The sequence below is a fragment of the Microtus pennsylvanicus genome, chromosome 22, assembly GCF_037038515.1.
Source record: "Microtus pennsylvanicus isolate mMicPen1 chromosome 22, mMicPen1.hap1, whole genome shotgun sequence".
Lineage (NCBI taxonomy): Eukaryota > Metazoa > Chordata > Mammalia > Rodentia > Cricetidae > Microtus > Microtus pennsylvanicus.
The window spans coordinates 13,098,063-13,126,006 of NC_134600.1; the positions used below are offsets into that span (position 1 = coordinate 13,098,063).

The 27,944-nt window shown below is 38.0% G+C and overlaps 2 protein-coding genes and 1 pseudogene across 2 annotated transcripts in view; 1 reads left to right on the plus strand and 2 right to left on the minus strand.

Annotated features, from left to right (window-relative positions):
• LOC142839958 (uncharacterized) overlaps positions 1 to 17,353 on the plus strand; it is a 63,727-nt gene extending 46,374 nt beyond the window's left edge. The window contains exon 5 of the mRNA XM_075956395.1: positions 16,628 to 17,353. Coding sequence (XP_075812510.1) covers positions 16,628 to 17,353 — 726 coding nt within the window. The remainder of the gene's footprint in view (positions 1 to 16,627) is intronic.
• Positions 1 to 27,944, minus strand: part of LOC142840066 (uncharacterized) — a 188,001-nt gene that overhangs the window by 139,818 nt on the left and 20,239 nt on the right. The window lies entirely within an intron of this gene.
• On the minus strand, positions 4,926 to 16,396 carry LOC142840018 (polyadenylate-binding protein 2 pseudogene; annotated as a pseudogene).

Below are 27,944 nucleotides of genomic sequence, written 5' to 3' on the forward strand. Positions count from 1 at the left end.
GTGTTTTAAAACCACTTATGAGTGAGTACATGTGATAATTGTCTTTTTGGGTCTGGGTTACCTCATGAAAAATAATGTTTGCAAGTTGCATCCATTTCCCTGCAAAATTCAAGATGTCATTATTTTTTCTGCTGTGTAGCACTCCATGGTGTAAATGTATCACATTTTTCTCATACAATCTTCAGTTGAGCAGCATTTATGTTGTTTCCAGGTTCTAGCTAGGACAAACAAAGCTGCTATGAACATAGTTGAGCACATGTCCTTGTGGCACAATTGAGCATCCTTTGGATATATACCCCAAAGTGGTGTTACTGGGTCTTGAGAAAGGTAGTTTCCTAATTTTCTGAGAAATTGCCACACTGACATGTAAAGGGGCTGTATCAGCTTGCATTCATACCAGCAATGCAGAAATGTTCCCTTTTCCCCACAACCTCTCCAGCATAAGTTGTCATCAGTATTTTTGATCTTGCCCATATATTCAGGTGTCAGTTATAATCTCAGAGTTGTTTTGATTTGCATTTCTCTGATGACTAAGGATATTGAATATTTCCTCAAGTGTCTTTCAGCCATTTTAGATTCCTCTGTTGAGTTCTCTGTTTAGGTCTTTACTCCATTTTTTATTGAATGATGTGTTCTTTTGATGTCCAATTTCTTGAGTTCCTTGTATATTTTAAAGATCAGAGCTCTGACTGATGTGGGGTTAGTGATGATCTTTTCCTATTCTGTAGGCTGTCATTTTGTCTTGTTGACCATGTCCTTTGCTTTACAGAAGCTTTTCAGTTTCAGGAGGTCCCATTTAATTGTTTCTCTCATTGTCTGTGCTGCTGGGGTTATATTTAGGAAGTGGTTCCCTGTGCCATTGCCTTCAAGTGTACTTCTCACTTTCTCTTCTATAAGTTTCAGTGTGGCTGGCTTCATGTTGAGTTCTTTGATCCATTTGGACTTGAGTTTTGTGAATGGTGATAGATATGGTTTTATTTTCATTTTTCTACATGTTGATATCCAGTTATGCCAGCACCACTTGTTAAATATGCTTTCTTTTTTGCCATTTGATATTTTTTTGGTTCTCTGTCAAAAATCAGGTGTTCGAAGATGTGTGGGGTTGATATCAGGGTCTTTTGTTCGGTTCCATTGTTCCTCCTGTCTGTTCTTACACCAATACCAGGCTGTTTTCAGTATTGTAGCTCTGTAGTCAAGATTGAAGTCAGGGATTGTGATGCTTCCAGAAGTTCGTTTTTTGTAAAGGATTGTTTTGGCTTTCCTGTTTTTTTTGTTTTTTTTTTTTCATATGAATTTGAATACCATTCTTTTGAAGTCTTTGAAGAATTTTTCTGGGATTTTGATGAGCATTGTATTCAATCTGTAGATTGCTTTTGGTAAGAAATTGGATCAATCTTGCTTGACAGAGTTATGTCTACTTGGAGATTTGCAAAACAGGCCATTTCCTAACTCTGTGTGTCAGGTTACAGATCTCAGATGTCAACATGTGTATTTCGGCACCATCAATCTATTTCTTGTTAATGACATCCGCTCTCCTAGGGAAGAGGCTACTCTTTTTTAAAGTCAATATAGAAAATTTTATTTAATCTTAAAAGTGTACTTTTTTTGGTTTTTTGAGAAAGGATTTCTTTGTAGTTTTGGAGCCTGTCCTAGAACTAGATCTTGTAGACCAGGTTGGCCTCAAACTAACAATGATCTGCCTGCTTCTGCCTCCTGAGTGCTGGGATTAAAGGCCTGAGTCACACTGCCCATCTAAAAGTGCATTATTATCATCACTTTAAAAATCCCTTTTTGGTATCAGTTTCAAATACTTTCTTTTTTTCTTTTTCTTTTTCTTCTTTTTTTTTTTTTTGGATTTTCCAGACAGGGTTTCTACATAGCTTTTGGTTCCTGCCCTGGTACTAGTTCTTGTAGACCAGGCAAGCCTCAGACTCACAGAGATCCGCCTGCCTCTGCCTCCCGAGTACTGGGATTAAAGGTATACGACACTACCGCCTGGCTCAAATACTTTCCTTAAGTGTATTGCTGCTTTTATCTCTATTTGTTTCTGTTATCCAAAGTTTCTAAGTCATTAATAGTTTCATTTCATTTCTTCTAGTTATGTTGATTTCTATGTAGATCAATGTCTCCTATACTTTAAGCTTGCCTCATGCTGTGTAATTGACAATTATTTTGCCGGGCAGTGGTGGCGCACACCTTTAATCCCAGCCCTTGGGAGGCAGAGGCAGGCAGATCTCTGGGAGTTCGAGGCCAGCCTGGTCTACAAGAGCTAGTTCCAGGATAGTCACCAAATCTACAGAGAAACGCTATCTCGAAAAAAAATTGAGAATTATTTTGAACACCTAATTCTGCCTCTGCTGCCCAGTTCTGGGAGAACAGTCCTGCAACTCCTTCCAGGTTTGTCCTTCACTAGTCAGTTAGAAAGAAAAATAGAGCAGTTAATGAGTGTCTGTTGATCTTTCTGACTTTTACTGGGAACATTGAAATCTAGAGGGATTGTTATAAGAATTGAACTCATTGAAAACTTTGTAGCTGGTGGAGACACAGTACAGGAAGTGAGAGGTTAGCCTGAGGGTGAGAGCTTTCCCCTTTCCACTGAGATTACTTATGTGGAATCAGGTAGTCAATTGTGATGCTGTATTGTTATCCTGATTGACCATTGTTAGCAGTCCACAGACAATGGCAATCTGTGTATGGACTGACCTTATCTTGAAACCTAATGTGTGATATTTACAGTAGTTTATCCAAAATAGATGATCTGGGTAAAATGTTGTGTCCCTGCTTAAGAGGACCATTACTTTTCTGGAATAAGATCTTTATCTTTAGGGAAAATACATGAGAAATATATATTGTGCTCTAATACAAATCCCTAGTCTCTGGAGCACAGGGTCATAAAGCCTGTTTCAACTTTTCAAAATAATTTTTTGAGATTAAAAGTACAACATATTCACATTGTCTTTGCTCCCTCCAAGCCCCAACATGATCCTGATTGTTTTCTAATTCATGGTCTGTTTTTGTCTAACAACAGTTACAAAATAAACACAGTTACACAGGAACAGTGGTTACTTTATGAATGTGACCTGTGTTTGTCTGGAGGATTTGCCATCTCTGAGGCAGTGGGATGGCTGCACTGGAAAGTTAGTGTACAATGGAATGTGCACAGAAAGGACCCTGTGCTTTGGATGAGAAACAGGATGTGGTGTAGGAGAGTGGAATAAGGTGTACTAAATACAGTCTTTCTAAACTAGGTCCCTGTCTGCTGGGCTGGGAGGGCAGAACTGGAAGGACTGTTCTGTCTGAGTCATTTGATCTCTGATAGAGGAGCTGCTCATATTGTGAGGCCCAGCTGGGTGGCCATAGCCTGTGAGGAATTTTGGGAAGGGTTAGAAATCAGGAGTACTAGTGGCAGACAGTTTGTGGGTTCTTTCCATGATTTTCTTCTGCCTCTGCTGTAAGGAGTAGTAAGGAAGATCACAAGCTATACCGTGGTGAGTGTTGGGTGTTCAGGTCTGTTGAACTGTCATTTCTGCTATAACATGGACTGATCATGACAAGACTGTAGTTATGTTGGTCCATGTGGTTCATGTTGGCAGTGGCCCTTATCCTCTGAGCCTCCCTGTATATGAATTTATTGGGGCAGGGGAGTCTCTGGAAATTCAGGATATGATGCTGATTGTCCAGAGTATACCCATGGACACTGTTCTAGGTGTGCAGTGGGAAGAGAGATTAGAAAACTAAAGATCTAGATTCCAGAAGTTGTCAGTATTGCATTGCAATTTCAGATTTGTGTTATAAAGATTACAAATAGTTTAGGAACTGGTAGGAAATGATGATATTGATCTTCTAGTGATGCATGATTAGAATGCTTTTAATGTAATCCTGCCACTAGCTGCAAAGGTGTGATCCAGTGAAGCTTAGGTCAAGGGGACAAAGGAGTTTCTGATCTGCAGACATTTCTCAGGAGTGCATTGTGTTGGGCAGGTAGATAGAGCATAATTCACATCTTGGACCATAATCCATGTAGGAGAAAATAAATTTTAAATCATATTTCTTTCTTTACATAAACAAGTTTATTCATGACACAGTTTTTTAAAAAAAAACCATCCCTTTTTTTTTTTTGGTTTTTCAAGACAGGGTTTCTCTGGTTTTGGAGCCTTTCCTGGAACTAGCTCTTGTAGACCAGGCTGGTCTCGAACTCACAGAAATCGGTCTGCCTCTGCCTCCTGAGTGCTGGGATTAAAGGCATGCACCAACAACGCCCAGCCTAAACCCTTTACTTTTAAATGAGTTTAAAAAAATAAACAAAATCCAGCTTCCTCCTCCTTGAACAACAACAACAACAACAAAAATACACTGCAAAACTTCCCGAAACAAAGTAGTGTATTTCTCCAAGGGAAAGTGTAATTCACACTGAATCCCCTGGAGTGAGTTCTTTCTGCTACAAAAACCTGCAAAGAAAGACACTCAAGACAGAAAAATAAAAAAGCAAACAATAGTTCACCAGACAATCTTGGAGCAGGAGCCCCTCGGAAAGAAAAGCAGACTTTGCCTAGACCTGAAAGGACAGTAGAAGGCAGGCAGGGTCTGCAAAAGGCAGGGAGAAGATGAGGGAAGGAAACAAGCTGAACAGATTGGTGCCCTCCAGAGCTCTGGTTGAAAAACTGCCCTCCAACCACCCATGCCCACCTTCCCTTGAGCAGGCCCAAAGAGAATGAGGTGGATCAGGCAAACAGGGAGCAGGTTGCACATTTGAGAAGTGTCTATATTGAATCTCCAGAGGGAACATGTCACCACTGCCCCAGTCCCTGGGCCTGGCCTACTACACAGAGTAGGTCCCTCCTCACTTAGTTATGGGATTCTCTCCCTTCCACAGTATATCTTTTTTAAAAAATATTTTTCCATCTTCTGTTTTTATTTCTTTTCTTTTAACTCTTTTTTTTTTGATCCCAGAATCAAGACTGTGAGCTGCTGTAATTGGCAGTTCATGCACAGTATTGGGCACATTGGAAACCCATCTGTTGTGCTGATGGGAATCACCTTGATCTGTCTCCCTCTAAACTGGGAATCATCTAAAGCCAGGGAAGTCCTCACTGACTCTTTGTCTAAAAATTCTATATATACAAACCCTTTGGCAGGGCCACTGAATTTGACACAGACTGTAGTAACACGGTTGACTGGACCACATCCATGAAAGTGAGCTTACAGCTCTTCTGCTGTTGCACCATGGTCCACATTGCCAACATAGATGGAACTGGCATCAGCCTCCATCTTTTCCTCAAGAGATGAGATCACTGAGCCAGCATTACTTGGGGTTGTACTCTTCTTCATCTGCTTCTCTACCTCATTTTGTAGCTCCTTTAACTTCTCATCCTCTTCCTCTATCTCCCTGACTCCCTGAAGCTTTGATCACTTCTAGCTCTGGGCCCTCAATATCTGGGACCTATCCGTGGGGTTCACCTTAAGTAGTATTTGCTCTTCCTGCTTCTGGCTGCCAGGGAGTCCCCAGGTGTGCCCAGAACCTGGAGAGGGGGCACAGGACCAGTGCTCTTTGGGAATGCTGTTCCCATGGTCCCCTGCACCCCTGGCTCTCTCCCTCTCAGGCTCCCCAAAGTCCCCGGGCCCACTGCTCAGGCACGAATCTCCAACCACCTGCTTCCCCCACTGCTCCTTAAATCATTTTTCTGGGTTGTTTGGGATTGGGCATCAGTGGAGCAGCATTTATCTGAAACCAGAAGAAAACACAAGGGGCTGGGGATCCATCACAATAGATCTCCTTCCTCTGTTTGCAAAGAGAGCAACTATATCATGAGGTTTCTGTCTTTGGAAGACGTATCACTAATTGGAGGTCAGAAACAACAGTTTTGTTGTTGTTTATTTTATTTTATTTATTTATTTTTTTTGGTTTTTCGAGACAGGGTTTCTCTGCGGCTTTGGAGCCTGTCCTGGAACTAGCTCTTTAGACCAGGCTGGCCTCGAACTCACAGAGATCCACCTGTCTCTGCCTCCAGAGTGCTGGGATTAAAGGCATGTGCCACCACCACCCATCCAGAAACAACAGTTTAAGTGTTACTTTGAGATAACTTTGTGAAAGTTTTGCAGTTTGTGTTCATTTAATTTCTGTACACATATAATCAAAGGTAGCTGGGTAACATTGGTGAAGACCACACTTTTCCTTGCCTAAGTTTTCTTTGGTCTTTTGATTAAAAGTTGATTATACATTTCTGCATCTGCTTTTGCCTTTTTATATCCTTCCCCTTAATTCTTTCACAAAATTGTGCACATTTTTTATTTATGTATTTTTATTTATGTAAATTTTTTATTTATGTATAATTATTTATGTATAAATTTTTATTTATGTGTATTTATGTATATTTTTATTTATATATAATTATGTATATATATGTATACTACTTTTTCTGTAATCTGACTGTAATCTAAATATATTATTGGTTATCTTTAAAATAATGGACCTTCATCAATTTTATTAAGAAAATTTCTAATTTTATCAGGTCATTATTGTGTTTTGGAAAGTTTATGTTAAAAGACTGCTTGTATTCATCTTTGATGCCTGCGTCTTTCCATTTCCAGGCATTTCTATCTTTTCCAGTTGTTGCTATCTTCATGTTTGAATCTTTGCTACTTAAGTGTTGGTATAAACAATACATAATTCCTTGAGCTTTCTGAGTGTTTCCACTGTGAATATTGGTTTGTTATCAGTTGTCCAGTTATAAATTGTTGGGCAAAGCTATTTGTATTCATTTAATGGTAAAAACTTATCATACACAACATCATAGTTTTTATAGATCGTCTTCATTAGGGTCTTATTTTTTTTTTATGTTTTGTTTTTTTTGTTTTTATTAATCTAAGAAAGACTTGACTTACTGGATAAAAGCTTTTTTGTGTCTGGGCAGGAGGCTCAGCACATATTCTTTTTGTGGATGACCTGAATTCAGATACCTACATGCTAGTTGATAGGATAATTGTTGAAGCCCGTGAGGGTCCAACACAGATAATTATTTGCCCTAACTGGACTGTAATGGAGTCACTAGGAATGATCAGATGAAATTTACAGGGTCATCCTTGTAGGGCAAGATCTCTGGAAGATCTCTTTTTGTTTATTATCCAAACACCTTATTGAGTGGGAAAACACATTAGGCTGTCTCCTAGGCAACCAGGTGAATGGGCTTTTAGTCAGGTCCTCACCTAAGTGTATGCTAGCTGTCTAGCAGGCCATAAATTAGCATCTCTATAAGACTTCCTCCAAGCCAGGCAGTGGTGGTGCATGCCTTTAATCCCAGCACTTGGGAGGCAGAGGCAGGTGGATCTTTGTGAGTTCTAGACCAGCCTGGTCTGCAAGAGCTAGTTCCAGGTGGGAACCAAAACCACCGAGAAACCCTGTTCGAAAAAGAAAAAACAACAAAAAAATAACAAAAGAATTCCTCCAAATTTCCAAGAAATAGGCACCAAACATCCTGACCAGTTTCAGCCAACACCTCTCCTCAGGAGATCTACATTTCTAACAAAAGAAGAAAGGAACTATACATTCTTGCTATTGTTATGCAGAGACAGCTTGTCTGATGAGCTTCGTGATCAGCTCATACCTGGCCTATGGCTATTATGCTTGGCTGCTACACTATACAGAAATATGGGCCTACATTTAACAAATCCCTAATATTCCCAATTCAGCAACCCTCCTTTCTGTATGTCACCTGTTTGTGTTGTATGTGTCTGTGTGTGTATGATATGCTCTGTCATGCACAAACACACAAAAATTTCAGTAACCATATTTTCAAAAGTGCTTGGAACTTATAGAGCAGTTGGAGTAAAGCAAGTTGCTTTACATGTACACTGTTCTTTAAAAATCTGTTCTCTTGAAATTCCATTGAAAAAGATTTTATTTCCTCACTGTGATGCAGACTTGGATTCAATCACCAATTGTAGGAAAAAGCATGGTAGTGATCCTAACAGACATCATTTTCATTATCATAGGAGAATGAGATGCTTTTAGTAATCAAAACCATTTTCTGTAAAGTAAAAATATCAGAAGACTTACAGAGAATATTGTAAATTTTGGTGAAACAGTCAACTCATTTTCTATTATTGGTAAAGGAGAGAACAGGAGCTGGGCAGTGGTGGCACACACCTTTAATCCCAGCACTTGGGAGGCAGAGGCAGGCGGATCTCTGTGAGTTCGGGACCAGCCTGGTCTACAAGAGTTAGTTCCAGGACAGGCTCCAAAACCACAGAGAAACCCTGTCTGTACTCGAAAAACCAAAAAAAAAAAGGAGGGAACAGGAGTGTACAGGATGCATGATGGCCAGTGATTTCTCGGGAATTGATTTTGATTAGAATCTTACAATACTTCTTTAAGAAACACACACATACACACACACAGACACACACACACATATATACAGGTCTTCTTTAAGAAACACACACACACATATACAATTCTTCTTTAAGAAACATATATATGTATATGTATATATATATTTATGTTTGTCTCATTCCAGATGGTTGTGAGCCACCATGTGGTTGCTGGGAATTGAACTCAGGACCGTTGGAAGAGCAGGCAATGCTCTTAACCACTGAGCCATCTCTCCAGCCACTCAGAATATTTCTTATACTCTTTGGTGATAAGCAGTTCTACATTTCTCTTCTTGATCTCAGATGCTTGCTTTTAATTATTTAATTTTATTTTTTCATTTATATTTTAATAATAAAACTTGCCTGAAGATCATAAAGTAAAACAGATGCCATGGCCAGCCTTACACCACAGGCAAGGCTGACACATAGCTTTAATCCCAGTAGTCACACTAGTTTGTTGTAGAGTCAAATGCTGGTGTCTCATATCTTTAATCCTATCACTAAGGAGTTGCAGATAGGAAGTGACATGTCTGGACAGAGAGAGGAATATAAGGTGGTACGAGAGAGGAGCTGAGGATTGAGTGTTTTGTAGAAACAACATTCAGTCTGTGGACTTACAGAGATAGGATACCCCATTTAATCAGTCTAGCAAAATTCACCTAGGGCTTCCCTTGGAGGGGATGCTGAGGCTTAGTAAAAGTCAGATTAAGAGAAATGAAGACAGAATCATAGGTTAGACCTAGAGGATGAAAGGTCAATAGAAAGCAGCCTGAGTTTATTTCTCAGCCAGCATATATACTAAACATAGTCAAAAGGCAGAACAAAAAGCAGTACAGTCAGCTCCCCACCTCCCTGCACTGTGCTTGGAGGCAGCTCAAACCTGTGCATTATCTGACTCAGCTAAGCAGCTTCTAATCACTAACAAGGAGTGCCCTTGGCTGGCCTGCACTTGCCCAAATCTTAATAGAAAAAATGCACTCTTTCAGCTGGGCAAATGCTTTTTCTCTTGGCTGACGCAGATGTTATTCATATAATTTAACCTTGGTCAATTCTTGCTAATAGATGAATTTTCAATTTTCTTTTTAATATCAATGCAGATTTTTTCCACATAACTTTATAGCTTTTTGTCTGTTTATATGGTAAAAATATTGATTTTAAAATAATATCTTTCCCCTGCAGTAAAATTCCTATAGGGGAATGCATAGAGGTTAAAATGCCTAGAATGAAAACCATGAGGTGGTGGCTCATGCCTTTAATCCCAGCACTTGGATGGCAGAGGCAGGTGGAATTTGAGGCCAGCCTGGTCTACAAGAGCTACTTCCAGTAGACGTTCCAAGGCTACAGAGAAACCCTGTATCAAGAAAAATGTCTTGAATGTAATCAAACTTGAGATCCATACCATCCGTATGTGCGTCCTATAATTTTATTTCCACTAAACCAATTTTTTTCTCCACTTTAGATGACAATTTTCTTTGACTATTTAAATCTTTGTCACCTTTCATAGTTTGGTTCTAATTACTGTTTTGAATTTTTTACCCAAATAGTGGACTATAGATGGTAAATGCCTTGCAGCAATTTCCGGAAATTATTAAGATTTCACAAATAATCCCTTCTAATTTTTAAATTTAGGCCTCAAATTTTTGTAAAAGTATTTTACATGCTGAATAATTAATAGAATCTCCTTTTTGTATATTTTCAGAATATTCTGTATATTTTTAATCCCCAAGGAGACAAAGTTTGCTTTACTTCAGCAAACATTTTCTCTAAAGTATGTTCATTTGAATCATCTAATAAAATTCTGTATAATGTTGAAAACATACCTACCTTGATTATAATTTCAATTATAATAAGTAACAAACTACTAACCTGCAGTACTTTATATCCTAATTTGTTTATGATAAAACTTTGGAGGACTAGAAATTTTCATTGCATGGTTAAGTGAATGGTATTAGGTAAAATATATTGAGTAAGAATATAATATCATAGACAGTATGTTTTAACAAAAATAATGTCATGTTTGTATCAAAAGGAAGCATCCATATCTATATCAATGTAAAATGTATAAATAAGTAGTTACTTTTAAAATTAATTTCAATGATCTACCCTTTTATCTCATCATACATGCATAGGCCACTTTATTCTTTTTAGAGCAGATTCAGTAATCTACACTTTTATCCTATCATTTCATCGGGTGCCTTTTTTTAGGTGGATGTATATTTATGAGTATATAGTGGTGGAAATTGGCTATCTCCCTCTATAAATCCAAGCATGTTGTTAAAAATAATTTAGAGTTTCTGTCTCATGTCAGGAGCATGGGATCAAAAGAAAAAAGAACTCAGAAAAATTTTCAATTCTCTTATCTATTTTTGTCTCTATTGTACATGGCATTGAATATGTATGTTTGTATATGTCTATATAAATAATGCTCAAGTTTTCCACGATGAACAATGGATTTTCCTGCAGTAATTTTTAAATTTCCAGGAAGAAGATGGGGCCCCACAACAAGTCAACCTGGTTGATATCATTACATCAGGATGATAATAGCACTACTATAAGATCTGTTTTGAGTACCAGATGCTCAAGATGGTTCCATCTTAGTTAGCTGAAATGGTACCCTTTTTACAATGTTCTGGATTGACCTTCTTATAGGAAGCTCAGAAAAACATTACCAAATAGTCAGACTATTTGCAATTATACCAGACAGTAATATTGGAACTTAACCATCATTTTACTTTGACAGGATCCCAAAGAAAGAACATCGCCCCCATGACAGCTGGAAGTAATTCTAAAAGACTTTCTCTCCTCTCCCAACAAAGTTTGTCCTCAGGGTTAGGGACATCATTTAGGGGTTGGTTATAATTGTCACAGGATTGTGGGTTGGAGGGGAAATTTTATTTTTAATTTTTTTGGTTTTTTGAGACAGGGTTGCTCTGTGGTTTTTTAGCCTGTCCTGGAACTAGCTCTTATAGACCAGGCTGGTCTCAAACTGACAGAGATCCACCTGCCTCTGCCTCCCAAGTGCTGGGATTAAAGGCATGCACCACCACCGCCTGGCTGGAGGGGAAATTTTAAAGGCTCAGGGATCTCTTTTTAAAAAAAGTGCAAAAATTGGATGAAATAATAGATTAGTGTGAGCTTACACACACTAATAATAGTGAGTAATAGAGTGAATGCTTGTGAGTTATAATTTATATGCAATTGCATTTGTATAGATTCTTTTTTTTTATTTTATTTTTATTTTTTTGACTTTTCGAGACAGGGTTTCTCCGTGGCTTTTGGTTCCTATCCTGGAACTAGCACTTGTAGACCAGGCTGTCCTCAAACTCACAGAGATCCTCCTGACTCTGCCTCGCGAGTGCTGGGATTAAAGGCATACGCTACCACCGCCCGGCCATTTGTATAGATTCTTATATTGATATAATGTTAAGTCATATTGAATATTATATGCATTCATGCTTCTACCTCTCCTTAAAATATTTTATATATTGATATATATTTTTCATATTGCAAAGCACATTTCTACCACTGATCAAGATACCTATACATTATTTACATTTTGAGGTCATTATCCTCATTTCTTGCAATATTATATAATGTTCTCATATGAAATCTTAGTCTTTAAGTTATAGGTATTAAAATTATAGATCAATAGTCATCTATGTTTGTCATACTTATAGTTAGAATAATCAGGTTCTTTAGATAAGTAGAGATTATATTCTGCATATATAGGTAATCTTCAACCACTTCAAAGAACTGTAGAATATGGCATTTAACTAACTTAGAGTTCTCTTGAAGTGAGGCACTATTGCTCCTGGTAGCATGGATCTATTCCCCCAGAGAATGTTGAGCACCAAAAGCACTCCTCGTGGAGCTTGTTTTTTTCTTGGCAAAACTGTCTTTTGGGCAAAAACCTGCTCATGCCTCAACTACTGAAAAGATAGATGGTGTCTGAATATGGATAAACAAGTCTGTTAAATCTTGACAAGACAGGGTAAGATGGTTTTGAAAATTTTCCTACCTCTGAAAATGATCTGTCAGTTAATCCAGGTCATAGCAAAAGTTGGTCCCTTCAATGTTGCAAATGAGACTTTGCATAATTGCCCAGGTAGCCAGTTATCTCTGTAATTTGTTGCATTTTGTTTTTTAAAAAGATTTATTTATTTATTATGTATACAACATTCCTTCCATGTATGCTTGCCAGAAGAGGGCACCAGATCTCACCATAGATGACTCTGAGCCACCATGTGGTTGCTGGCAATTGAACTTAGGACCTCTGGAAGAGCTGTCAGTGCTCTTAACCTCTGAGCCTTCTCTCCTGCCCTGTTGCACATTTTGAAAAGTTGCTTGATTGCACTTCCTGCTTACTCAAGTAATATTTCCCTTCTCAGATTCAATGGGGTTGAAAACTAGGTAGTTGTAGTTACTTTTCTCTCGTGACTTGTCCAAATTATTTATTAAACAAGAATTAAACTAGTTAGGATGGGAAAATTGTTGAATATATTGTTCTTATTGTATATAATTTTGTATTGTGCTTAAAAACTCTCTTATTTATACAAAAGGGGGAGATGCTGTAGAAAGAATTACAGCTAGTGATTTTTGCCCATTGTGGCGTGGCATCTTATACTATACTTGCCAATGTAGAGCATGAGTTTGGCCTCTTTTCTGGCTGTGTAATTCAGATTCTGATCTCTGTTCAAGCATAAGATTCTGATTTGAGCCGGGCGATGGTGGCGCACGCCTTTAATCCCAGCACTCGGGAGGCAGAGGCAGGCGGATCTCTGTGAGTTCGAGACCAGCCTGGTCTACAAAGCTAGTTCCAGGACAGGCTCCAAAGCCACAGAGAAACCCTGTCTCGAAAAACCAAAAAAAAAAAAAAAAAAAAGATTCTGATTTGAGTCCATCCCTAAATAAGTATACATTTATTTCTCAATTCTGAGCTGGTGTTGTATTTCTTTAAAGCATCCTTCTTCAAGCAACATTAAATGGGAATCATTGAAATGACTAAATGCATTTTTTCCATTGTTGACCATGAACTAATAGTAACCGGGTTCACAATGTACTTGGCTGAATGAACAACCTCCCAGAAAAGATCATGTATTTGAACAAGTTTCTCTCCATAGTGGTTTTCTTTCAATTTTCTGTGGATCTTTAGTAGGAGAAGAAGCCCTTCTGTATAAAAGTCCTCATTGTATCCAATGAATCTCAATACCCTCAAGTAATTTCCTGACATTTAAATCTACTGTGTTAGCTGGTCGATGATGTCGCACGCCTTTAATCCCAGCACTCGGGAGGCAGAGGCAGGCAGATCTCTGTGAGTTCGAGACCAGCCTGGTCTACCGAGCTAGCTCCAGGACAGGCTCCAAAGCCACAGAGGAACCCTGTCTGGAAAAACCAAAAAATAAAAAGAAAAATAAATCTACTGTGTTGTGCTTGACATTAATCAGCCAGCTTCCTACTTATACTGAAATGCTATTAACATCCTTATAGGCTCGATCTCTAAATCACATAAAATATAGCAGAAACAGTTGTTATTCAGTCCTCAGGAGTTTGGTAACGTGCTGTTTTAATTGTTTCGTTTGCGTATCTTAGTAACTGTGTGGCTCTCAATTCCTGTAACTAATGGGAGGCATCATTCCTGGCTCTATTTGTTTTTATGTTATTAGATGATAGTGCTAGAATGCAGGTATTTTTTATGTCAAGTATATGCTGCTGTGCTTAGCTTCATAATTTCTTGAATTTTAAAAATTGGCAGAGGGCATCACTCTGATTGCCAAGATGCCATGTATTCATAACATTAATACTGCCTGAGTATTCTGAGTCATTAACTGGAGTGAAAACAATTCTTTGTGGGAAGTTGAATAAAAGTCTTTCAGTTCTTTCTATCCCATTGTTTGTTTCATTCCGGTTTGCAATGGAAACAGTGTCTCAATGTGTATTTCCACCTCTCCTGGACCTGATTGCTTAGACTTGACTGACATTCTACTCAGAGTCAAACATTCCCGCCTCTGTTTTCTGAGTGTTGTGCTTAAAGGCACAATACTTCAATACACCCACTTTGTCCATCTTTTTTTCCTTTCTATAGTCGGTAATTTTTCATACAATATTCTCATGCACACAATGTACTTATGGTCTTTTCTGTTTTTCTCTCCCTATGAATAGATATTTCTCTTATAAGGTGGTACAAAGGGTACAGAAATAAAATTTTATCTCCTTTAAAATTTCATTCTAAAGTGACTGTCTATGTCATGGAACAAGACTGGATAACACCAGAATAATACAACTATACTTTCAAAGAAGTATGCATTCCAATGTTGCTACTGTCATGCTTACATTGTACACATGTGTGGTATATTTTTGAAGGCAGTGACCTATGATGATGTGCATATCAACTTCAGTAAGGAAGAGTGGGATTTGCTGGATGCTTCCCAGAAGAATCTCTACAAAGATGTGATGCTGGAGACCTACAGGAACCTCACAACTATTGGTAAAAATAAATTTCTTTCATGTTTCAAAATATGATGACAACTTTTCTTTGGTTTATGTTGTTGTTTTGTGATTTGATTTAGAAAGGAGAATGAGGTGAATAACACAGTCATAGTTCTTAGGATAGTAAGCTAATTATTGCACAATTTTAAATAATATAACATACATATTCTGTTACTGTATTTTAGGATACATTAGGGAAGACCATAACACTGAAGAACATCGTCAATGGTGTAGAAGGCATGCAAGGTAATTTTCTTATGCAAGTTTATAACAATGTGCCTCTGATGAGTTTGTAATGTGTTATGACACTTTTAAACAAAACAACATTGTAAATAAGCACAGCTTTAAATGCATTGATGGTTATTAAATTCTCACAAATCCATATAGTTCAATTTCCTGTATGTGAATTCCGTTTGCAAGGCATTCATTTAAGAAAAAGTCAAGGAAGCAATGACTAAACAGATTTTACCATTAACCATGAGCGCTATATTATACATCTACCTCTCCATTTGTTTCTTGCTACTCATGACAGAAAATGTACACACATTTCAGTGATGATGAATATAGCTGCAAAACATTCTGCTAAATCAATAGCCCATGGTAAGACTTGTATTTCTCATATAGTTTTTGTGGCTGTGTTAAGTTTAATGAAAGCAGCTATTGGAATCAAGGATGTTGTGGAGAAACATTAATATCTATACCACAAGTCTGTGAGGAACAGAAAGTCAAACCATGAGGATTCAATGTGGAAATCATTTATTGACTATTCTTCCTTTCCTATATATATCATATGTTACTCTTGACACAAGAGTATGGGCATAGGGATATGGAAATATTTAGCATAGCTCTCCTTAAGAACAATTAAGAAGATAAAATGTAGTTCCTATGTAGAGTATACTTGTTGAATTTGATCCAAGAATACAACGTTAATTCATTTTCTACCATCATTGTGAATACATAACCTCACATTATAAAAAAACCACGATGAGTTCTAGGTCTGTGCAAATATTTTTAGGTGTCTTAGTTCACTTAGCAAATGTATAATGATTCACAATATAGTAAAATTTATAAATGTAGTAAAGTTGGTAAAGCACTCAGTGTATGCAGTTCTCTTCAAAAATGTAAAAAAATATAATAGAAAAATATAGGTATAGATGAAAAGGTAAACCGTGGCACAAAGGAAATTACCATCACAAATATTTTTTGAGATGCAAAATTACCCCTACTGGGTGAACAAAACATGATTAAAAACATAGTTATAAAACCATAATGTTTGATTCCTTTTTACAATTGGAAAAAATATGAAGTTAATTCATATAGATATGAGGCTTAACAGTGCATTGAATGGGGTGAAACTTTTACATGTGTAAATTATCCTTGCAGGATTGAAAGAAATCAAACTGGAGCGACATTTTCCATATATTCTCACTGTGCTAAAGCCTTGTCTTATAACACTCATCTTCTAAGGAATGAAAAAACACATACCGGAGAAAAATGCTCGAAAATTAAGCAATGTGATAAAACCTTTGTTCATCCCAATCATCTTCAAAGGCATAAAAGAACACATACTGGAGAGAAATCCTATGAATATAATAAGTGTGGTAAAGACTTTACTCAATACAGTGTTCTTCAAACTCATAAAGGAACACATACTGGAGTGAAACTCCATGAATGTAATCAGTGTGCTAAGGCCTTTGCTGACAACAGTACTCTTCAAAAACATAAAAGAACACATTCTGGAGAGGAACCCTATGAATGTAATCAGTGTGCTAAGAACTTTGAACATCATAGTTACCTTCAATTGCATAAAAGAGCACATACTGGAGAGAAACCCTATGAATGTAATCAGTGTGGTAAGGCCTTTGCACGTCACAGTCATCTTCAATTGCATGAAAGAACACATACTGGAGAGAAACCTTATGAATGTAATCAGTGTGGTAAGCCCTTTGCACGTCATTATCAACTTCAATTGCATAAAAGAACACATACTGGAGAGAAACCTTATGAATGTAATCAGTGTGCTAAGGCCTTTGCTGAAAACAGTGCTCTTCAAAAACATAAAAGAACACATACTGGAGAGAAACCCTATGAATGTAATCACTGTGCTAAGGCCTTTGCTGACAACAGTGCTCTTCAAAAGCATAAAAGAACACATACTGGAGAGAAACCCTATGAATGTAATCACTGTACTAAGGCCTTTGCACGTCATGATCATCTTAAATTGCATATAAGAACACATACTGGAGAGAAACCCTATGAATGTAATCAGTGTGCTACGGCCTTTGCACGTCATTATTATCTTAAGTTGCATAAAAGAACACATACTGGAGAGAAACCCTATGAATGCAGTCAGTGTGGTAAGGCATTTGCCAAACTTGGTGGTCTTCAAATACATAAAGCAATACACACTGGAGAGAAACCCTATGAATGCAGTCAGTGTGGCAAGGCCTTTGCACATCATAGTCTACTTCAAAGGCATAAAAGATCACATACTGGATAGAAACCCTATGAATCCAATCAGTGTGTTAAGACATTTGAATATGAAACTAGTCTTCACATTCATAAAAGAATGCACACTAGAAAGAAACCTTATGAGTGAAATCAGTGTGGTAAGGCCTTTACAGAACCCATGTACTCTTGGAAGGTATAAAATCACACCTACTGTTGAGATATTGATGAATGGAATTTGTGGTAGGAGGAGGAAGTTCATTGGTTAATCAAGAAACTTCCTTGGCCCATTTGATAGGCCAGCCCTTAGGTGGGTGAAGTAGACAGAATGCCGGGAGGAAGAGGGAAGTGAAGCAGACGTCATTTCCTCTCCTGTCTGGGGAAGATGTGATGCAGCCTGCCACCAGGGCAGACATGCAGAATCTTTCCCGGTAAGCGCACCTCTTGGTGCTACACAGATTAGAAATGGGCTAAATTAATACGTGACAATTAGCCTAGAAGAGGCTAGATATAATATGGGCCAAGCAGTGTTTTAATTTATACAATTTGTGTGATGTTATTTTGGGGCATAAGCTAGCCAGGCAGCTGGGACCTAGGTGGCAGAAAGCGGCCCACAGCTCCTTCAACAGAATGGTGCCCATGTGGACAACTGCTTCCACATAAAGCCTGGGAAAGCTTGGGAAAGAATAGAGTAAAGCATGTTTTCTTGGTAGCAGCAATTTCTCCTTCTGCTTTGCTTGCTAGAGGCAAGCAAGCACTCTCATCTAAGAGAGGCTTCCTGACTGAGCTTTAGCTGCAAAACCCTGCAGCTCTTAAGAGGTCCTGCCAAGAAACACTTAAATGGTGTTGATGAAAGCCAACTGAATGCATGTTTGTTTTCAGCAGTAGCAGGAAAAAAAGTGCCATTTTTTTTTTTTTTTTTTGGTTTTTCGAGACAGGGTTTCTCTGTGGTTTTGGAGCCTCTCCTGGAACTAACTCTTGTAGACCAGGCTGGCCTCGAACTCACAGAGATCCACCTGCCTCTGCCTCCCGAGTGCTGGGATTAAAGGCGTGCGCCACCACCGCCCGGCTAAAAAGTGCCATTTTAAAATGCCCCCTTCTGGGCTGTCCTGCCAGGGCAGACTCTGACTCTTTCAGGCAGGCAGCTGACTGAGTGTGGTCTGGGAGCAGAATGCTTCAGCTTGCTTGCTGGAAGGGACCTTGAAATGCCATAGACTTGTGGCAACAAACATGGCTACAGCTGGTACCTCCACCATGAAGCTGAAAGCTAAGGCTGGATCTAGCCGCCAATGCCACGGCTTTAATCCTGCCCATATTGCTCAGTAGTTTAAAAGCTCGTGTGGTCAGAAAAAAAGAGGGAGATATATAGTAAAGAGAGATTCAAAAACAAAGAAAACCTTTAAATGATTTACAGTGTGTTAAGAATATATGCAGGCTAAAAGTTAAAGTTCTTAAAGTAAAAAAAAAAAGGAAAGAGAGTGTTTGGTTGTGGTAGTACACACCTTTAATCCCAACACTTGGGAGGCCTAGGGAGATTGACTTCTGTGACTTCAAGGTGTGGTAGCACACACCTTTAATCCCAATGCCTGGGAGGCAGAGACAGGCAGATCTCTGAGAGTTCAAGGACAGCCTTCTCTACAGAGTTATTCCAGGACAAAGATATACAGAGAATATAAAATAAAAGTAAAAATAAATGAAATAGAGGTTAAAGTAAAACCGCACAAAGATGGAAAATACACAGAGAATCTTGATACTCTACGCTATTGTGCTCTTTGAATTGTTTTAATGGTGAGGAAAGAGCAACATCTGCTAAAAGATAATTGTTTATAAATGCTGGTGAACTAATCCAAGATAGATATTTTGAAAATACCTTGACCTCAGAATTTGGATCTAAGGATATGATACTTTGGAAAAGAGATTCTTCTTTTGTTTTCACAGGATTAGACCATATGGATTGCTTCTATTCTAATATGGTATAATAGACCGCGCCCTTCTGAAAGGTTGCTGTGAACACCTTCAGAAAATTAATTATCTGCAAACTGAGACAAATCTAGCACACAGGTTATACCCTCAAAGACCTGATTAACAGCGCCCCTATACAGCAGGAATCAGTTTGGAGAGAAATAACTACGCCCATATTCCCAAATATTGTTTATAAATGTTTTTTTACATAAAAAGGGTGATATAATATAGATATAAATAATTTGGATTGAAATGAATCTTGCTTTACTGATACTAATTTAAGGTCAATTTTGTTATTTGTGTATATATTTCTGATATTGATTAAGGTATTGTGATTGTGTAGTTTATTTAAAAATGTAATGTATATAGGTTGTTAATAGATATTCATCTATAATAGTCAAGTTTGTAGTCATGTTAGATTTTTTAGATGTGCATAGATATATTTTAGATAGGCATTCTTCATATCTTTCAAAGACTGCAGCATATGGCATTTAAAATATTTTAATAACTTAGGGTTTTGCATGGCAATGAGACACATCTGCTCCTGGCAACATCAGCTGCTTCAAGAGGAAGATGGGCATCGAAGAGGCTCCTTATGGAGTTTGATAGCCATTTGGGCAAGAAACTGCTCTTGCCTGGACTACTGCATAAACTGGACACAGAAAATCCTCAGAGAGAGGACTGCTGAACTTGCCTAAAGGTGAGATGATCATTCGGAGTTCCTGATTCATGAAAGAGTCTGTGAGACATTCTGCAGGACACAGCAGATAGTGACTGAACTGCCTTTGAAATTTCCTGCTTCATTGAAATGTCTGCTGGAAACTATGGCACTGTAGGCCGAAGATGGATGCCCCAACTGTACAGAGAAACTTTGGGTGACTGTCCAGGAAGTGAGATGTCTCTGTGATTTCTAGAGTTTTCTAAGTTGCTTATTTCTCACCGTCCAGCTAATATTGTATCTTTCTGGAGTCTTTCATGGAGTTGAAGAATAGTTATAGTTTTCCTTAGTTATGATAAAGATAAAATAGATGTAAATATTGTAATTCTTAATTGTAACTGTTTTGTTATATGTAATTTTACCATGTTAAAGTGAAAGCCTTTCCTACTTGTTTAAACAGATAAAGGGGAAATGATGGAGGAAGGTCATTGATTAATAGAGGATCTTCCTTGGCCCCATTTGAGGCCAGCTGTGGCCGGCAGCTCCTTGAATCATCTCCAAATACATAATATGAGCCTACCTGTGGAGAAACTCTGAAGTTAATGTCTTTATTCTTCAAAAACATGAGAAAACATCATACTGTAGTGAAACTCTATAAACTAATTCAGTGTCATATTGTTTTTGCTTCATATGAGGGTAAGACTTTGTGTGTAATCAATCTGATAAAGCTTGTGCATATTATCATAATGTTTTGGACCTGAGGAAAAAGCTAGGGGCTCATTTTAAATTATTCTTTAAGATCTTAAGCCACTTACAGTCAGTTAACCAAAAGCAGCTATTGTGTAGAGAAAAATTTGATACTGTCCACAATCTGTTTAAGCATCATGATACCTCTAATTATTCTATTTTAAACCAGGATTGTATTTCATAAAACCTTTTATGAAGTATTATGGGTTACAGCAAGGGTATTCTAACATTGGGCCTGAAACCAGAGCCAAAGAAAAGCACCTTATCACTGAATCTAGAACTCGGTAAAAAAAATGTCCCTGAAGACAGCCAAAACATTAAAAAACGGCCTGTGAAAGAAACCCAATTTGGCTCTCAAACCAGAACCATAAAATCATAAAATTCAATGATGTTTTTAAGCCCAAAGGATACCATTAACTGAAATACGAGAGGCTTGAAGAGTCAAATCTCTCATACGTTTACTTGTATGTTTTGTTTAAAAGTTCCCTTAGAAGTTGGGGTATAATTATGGTTATCAGAAGATTGGGAATGGTCATCAGGAAGGTAGATAGAAGGTGGTTACAAGGAATATTTTTTGAAAAAGTTGGCTAGAATTAATATATTATGGAAATATCACCATTAACCATAGCCAGAAATAATATAAAATATTATGAAATAACTTACTAAAGAAGTGAAAGTACTGTAGGAAATGAACATTAAAACTTTGAAGAAAACAACTGAAGAAGACACCGGAGAATGGGTAGATGTCCCTTGCCCCTGTTAGGTAGAAATCAAGATAGTATAAATGAAAACCTTTCCAAAAACAATCTACAGGTTCAATGCCATTCCCATGTAAACATCAGAAAAATTCTTCACAGACCTCAAAATAAAAATACTCAACTTCATATAGTAAGGCAAAAAAAATGCAGGATATGCAAAACAACTGTATGCAAAAAATAATTTCTGGAGTCATCACATTCCCTGACTTAAATCTACTACAGAGCTACAGTACTGAAAAGAGCCTGGTATTGGCACAAAAACAGACAGGAGGACCACTGAAACTGATTCTAAGAATCGGATATCAATCCACTCACCTACTACACCTGAATTTTGTCAAAGAACCAAAACAATATATGATGGAAAAAGAAAGCATATTCAACATGATGCTGGCATAACTGAATATCAATGTGGGGAAGAATGAAAGTAGATCCACATCTATCATCATGAATAAAACTCAAGTCCAAATGGATCAAAGACCATAGCAGAAAGCCAAACACACTAAGCCACATAAAAGACATAGGAAGTATACTTGAACACACTGGCAAAAGAGACCACTTTCAAATTATAACCCCAGCAGCACAGACACTGAGAGAAATAATTAATAAATGAGACCTTTTGAAACAAAAGTTTCTGTGAACCAAAGACATGATCAGAAATACAAAAAAGGCAGCCTATAGTATGGGAAAAGATCTTCACCTACCCCACATTGGACAGAGGACTGATCTTTAAAACATATAAAGAAATAAAAGAAATTGTCATCAAAAGAATAAATTATCCAATATTAAATGGAGTACAGACATAAACAACTTTCAACTTATAAATCTAAAATTACTGAGAGACACTTAGTGATATTTCCAAACTCCTTAGCGATTAGAGAAATGAAAATCAGAACAACTCTAAAATTCCCTCATATCTGTAATAATAGCCAAAATCAAAAACATTGGTGACAACTTAATGTGGAGAGGATGTGGGGTTAAGGGAACACTCCTCCATTGCTGATGGGGGTGCAAATTGAGTCAGCCACTTTGATACGGTGTTTTCTCAGAAAATTCAAAAGCCAACTGCCTGGTTGTGAGGCATGCCTTTAATCCCTGCACTTGGGAGGCAGAGACAGACCCCTCTGACTTCAAGGCCAGCCCGGTCTACAAGAGCTAGTTCCAGGACAGGCTCCAAATCTACAGAGAAACCGTGTCTTGGAAAACCAAAAATTATAAAGTAAGAAAATTAGGAAACAACCTATCTTAAAACCCAGCAATACCACTTTTGATATGTACCTAATGGATACTCAGGCATACTACAAGGACTAGTGGTCAACTATGTTCACAGCAATATTATTTGTTCACAACCAGCACCTAAAAACATCCCTTCCACTGAAGAATGGACAAAGAAATTAACATGGATAAAGACAATTACATCTTCAAATTTATGGGCAAATTTTTGGATATAGAAAAGATAAGAGTGAGTTAACCCAGACCCAGAGAGAAAAATATAAATGTACTCACTCCTAAGTGGCGTTTAAATATAAAACAGGGCTGGAGGGATGGCTCAGTGGTTAAGAGCATTGCCTGCTCTTCCAAAGGTCCTGAGTTCAATTCCCGGCAACCACATGGTGGCTCACAACCATCTGTAATGAGGTCTGATGCCCTCTTCTGGCCTGCAGACATACAGACAGAATATTGTATACATAATAAATAAATATTTTTTTAAAAATAAATAAATAAATATAAAACAGAGGACAACCAGTCTACAATTCTCAAAGAACATATACAACAAAATGGAAACAAAGAGATATACATAAATCTATTCTATATAGACCTAGACAAAGACAAGATCTTAGTAAATTAGGAACGTGTGGATCATGGGAAAGGGAAAGGGGACTGGAAGGGAGAGTAGTTGAATAAAAGATAGTTAAAAAATCCTTGGCAAACAGCAGTTCATGGGTGAATTATACAAATTACAAAATGAATAGCTGAAATATGCTTAATTTTGTAGCTGAATAAAATATTTCCTCTTTCCAAGGCAAACTGATTTGTGACATTTAAGTAAAAGCAATCCACACATATTTTCCAAAAGAAAATTGAAGGTGTATACCATATCTCCCCATGTTTCCAAACCTATGATCACACACACATGAGAGAGAGAAGTGTTTGATTTTACTTAATATAGCTGCATTCATTCTAAATTCACCATTAAACACGGAGTTCATGTTTTAATTATGAATTTTGATGGTTGTACAAGTCAGAGTGACAGACCCTGAACTATGTGAGTACTAATTGAATCTTTAACTTTTGAAAATACCAAGTTAGAGTATAAGAATATCTTGGGCTTTTATAGGTCAGTTGAGCACCTACTGGGCAATGGATCTTTTTTTTTTTAAAAAAATATTTTTATGATATATTTAAGTTTATTTTTATGTGTGAAGGTGTCAGATCCCCTGCAACTGGATCTTCAGACAGTTGTGAGCTACCATGTGGGTGCTGGGAATTGGACCCAGGTCCTCTGGAAGAGCAGTCAGTGCTCTTAACCACTGAGCCATATCTCCAGCCCCAGGGCAATGGATGTTGTATCCAATGAATCTAGCAGCCAGAATCAAGAGCTGAATTTAAGAAAGTGACCACACAGTTTACAGATTGATTTATAATGTACAAGACCATGCCCAAGTGGAGTGGTATCTTACAGGCTATTGACTGAAGAAGCTCTCCCAGCACCTAACCCTTTTGCTTAAATAAGAAATTCCAAACTTGGCAGGGTGGTGGTGGCGCACGCCTTTAATCCCAGAACTTGGGAGGCAGAGGCAGGCGGACCTCTGTGAGTTCAAGGTCAGCCTGGTCTACAAGAGCTAGTTCCAGGACAGGCTCCAAAACCACAGAGAAACCCTGTCTCAAAAAACCAAAAAAAGAAAAAAAGAAATTCCCAACTCAATACAAAACTATGTATACAAGAAACAGATGTCAAATATAAAGTTAGAGTTATAAGCATAATCAATATTAAGGAAGGAATATCTACTAATGTTTTGATAAGTATTCTATCCTAAGGAATTCATGTCTTGTAGAAATGGCTTGGCTAGATCACAAGAGGATGATTAGTAAGTATGATTATCTTATCTTCAGCCCCATCAAAGGCCTGAGAAGAGCATTAATATTACTTGAGTAGGCAGGTAGTGAAGTCCAGCAGCCCGCAAAAAGTGTAGTAGATGACAGAGACAACTGACTGCCTGAGCAATCAACTAAAGTCTCATTACAATGTTGAAGATTAAGACTTCTTATCAGAATATAAAAAATCTTTAATCAGCTATGCAGTAAAGCAGGAAAATGATCTCAAAATATAAACCATGTAGAAGTATCTTGATCAGAGGTAGAATTATATAATGCAATATGATAAATATCTCATAAAATTGTGTCAATAAACAAAATGTTTTAAACAGGTAGAATCATGCATAGATACAATCTGACAAAATAACTTTGCATAGGTGTTACAAACACTCTAAACAAAAATAGAAATATTCTATCTGATAAGTATAATTTGAATTTGTATCAAAGAAAAGTCTATACCAATGTAAATTATCCAAAAATAATAGTTCACAAGTATTCCTTCTATTACAAACTATTATTAGTAGTGTGAGTAAGTAATCTTCCTATTATCCCATTCAATTTTCCATCTTTTTTTGAGATCTCTGGGTATACATAATTTCACCCAACCCTATATGAGTAATAATCAACTCTTAAATGTTGTCCCTAACCATGAAAACAACCTTTGTTGGGAGAGGGGATGGCATCTTCTGGAATTGCTTCCAGATGTTCTTTCTATGGGATATTATAAAAGTAAAATGATTTCTAAGTATTTGATAGGGTTGTTCTGAAGTTCTAATTTGGAATTGTGGCCAGAACATTGTAAGAAGGTGCACCATATCTGCAGCTTGTACCCATAAGTCGGTCTCATAGTGCTATTAGCATCATGCTTTCATATCAATCAGGTAGAGACATTGTGAAGCTCCAATGTCTTCTTCTTGGAAGCTGTTCATTGTTGAAAATGTAAATATTATTCATGTAGACATATTTTTAGTGAAATATAAGATATAGACAAAATGGGCATGAAGGAAAGTAAAATGTTCCTTTAAAATCTATCTTCTTTCTGTCCCATAGCAGAAGGCTGTTGATATGAGACAGAAGTTTAGAGTTATTCTTTTAACGTTCTGCTTGGATTTAGAGAAGGATTGACACTGTCTAATTCTAAAACCATTCCTGATTCTGAAGTAGAGATGTAAATACAAAGGAGATATCTAAAGCTGTAGCCCATACAAAGCACCTAACAGATTATCTCTCTGGGGTTGGGCTCACTCACAGGCTTATAGGTCAGTAGCTGCCCCCTTCGTGAGACAGAAAGCATGTGGTGTGTGCAAACAGAACCAGAAGAGACAGATCAACTACAAGTGTAGGAAAAATGAAAATATTCCAGATAGTGAGAACAGTGCAAGCCATGGCTTAGAGGCTGCAGCAAATCCCTTCCCACTCCCCAATCTACCTCCTCCCTCCTTCTCCCTGCTTGAGAGAGGGCAGGGAACCCCGTCGTGTGGGAAGTCCAAGCCCCCCCCCCCCCCCGACATCCAGGCCTAGGGAGCTGTGCATCCAAATAGACTAGGGTCCCAAAAAGCCAGAACATGCCATAAAACAAGTCCCAGTGCCTTTAACAATGGCTTCTCAGTCAGCCCCCATTGTCAGCCACATTCAGAGAGTCCGGTTTGATCACGTGCTCATTCATACCCGGTCCACATGGATTTGGTGAGCTCCCATTAGAACGGGTTCAGTGGGTGGACCAAACCCTCGCGGTCCTGACTTCTTTGCTCATGTTCTCCCTCCTTCTGCCCTTCAACTGGACCTTGGGAGCTCAGTCCGTTGTTCTGATGAGGGTCTCTGTCTCTATCTCCATCCATCGTGGCCGAAGGAAGATTCTATGGTGATATTCGAGATCAGTGTGATAGACTGATCTCACATCAGTGTGATAGTGGGGCAAGGACAGTTCAGGCACCTTTGCCTCTGCTGTCCAAGGACCTAGCTGGGGACATCCCCATGAACACCTGGGATCTCCTCTAGAGGCAAGTCTCTTGCCAACCCTAAAATGCATTCCTTAATGTAGTTATCTTCTTCCCTGCTCCTATATGGGCCCTTCCTCCATCTCCATCCTCCCCCTCCCCCAAGCTCTTGCCAGTCCTTCCCTTCTCCCTTCTCTCTTCCCCTTTCCCCTTCTGCCAACTTCACCCCCACCCCTACCCCCAGCCCCATGCTCACAACTGTTGCCTGGAAATCTTTTTTGCTTCCAATTTCCAGGATGACTTATATGTGTTTTTCTTTGGGTTCACCTTGTTATTTGGCTTCTCTAGGCTTGTGAACTATAGGCTTAGTATGCTTTGTTTATGGCTAGAGTCCACAAATGAGTGAGTACGTACCAAATTCATGTTTTTGGGTCTGGGTTATCTCACTCAGGATAGTGTTTTCTATTTCCATCCATTTGCATGCAAAATTCAAGATGTCATTTTTTTCCCACTAAGTAGTACTCATATATATATATATATATATATATATATATTTCACATTTTATCCATTCTTCCATTGAGGGGCATCAAGGTTATTTCCAGGTTCTAGTTATTACAAACAGTGCTGCTATAAACATAGTCGAACAAATGCTTTTGTAGCATGATTGGGCATCTCTTGGATATATTCCCAAGAGTGGTATTGCTGGATCCTGAGGTAGGTTAATTCTGAATTTCCTGAGAAACCACCACACTGATTTCCAAAATGGTGTCACACGTTTGCATTCCCACCAGCAGTGGATGAGCGAGCATTCCCCTTCCTCCACATGCTTTCAAGCAAAGGCTATCATTGATGTTTTTGATTTTAGCCATTCTGACAGGTGTAAGATAGTATCTCAAAGTTTTTTGATTTGCATTTCCATGATCACTAAGGAAGTTGAACATGACCTTAAGTGTCTTTTGGCCATTTGAACTTCTTCTGTTGAGAATTCTCTGTTCAATTCAGCTCCCCATTTTTAAATTGGGTTAATTAGAATTTTAGTGTCTAGGTTTTTTTTGTTTTGTTTTTTGGTTTTTCGAGACAGGATTTCTCTGTGGATTTGGAGCCTGTCCTGGAACTAGCTCTGTAGACCAGGCTGGTCTTGAACTCACAGAGATCTGGCTGCCTCTGCCTCCCGAGTGCTGGGATTAAAGGCATGCGCCACCATCGCCCGGCTAGTGTCTAGTTTTTTCCGTTCATTGTATATTTTGGAGATCAGTCCTTTGTCTAATATGGGGTTGGTGAAATCTTCTCCCATTCAGTAGGATGCCTTTTTGTCTTAATGAGAGTATCATTTGCTTTACAGAAGCTTCTCAGTTTCTGGCGGTGCCATTTATTCATTGTTGCTCTCATTGTCTGTGCTAATGGGTTTTCTAATATTTTTATGACCAAATGACATTTTTAGGAATGTATTTTTTTATTGAATTTTTTGAGTTCTACATTGCTCTTTA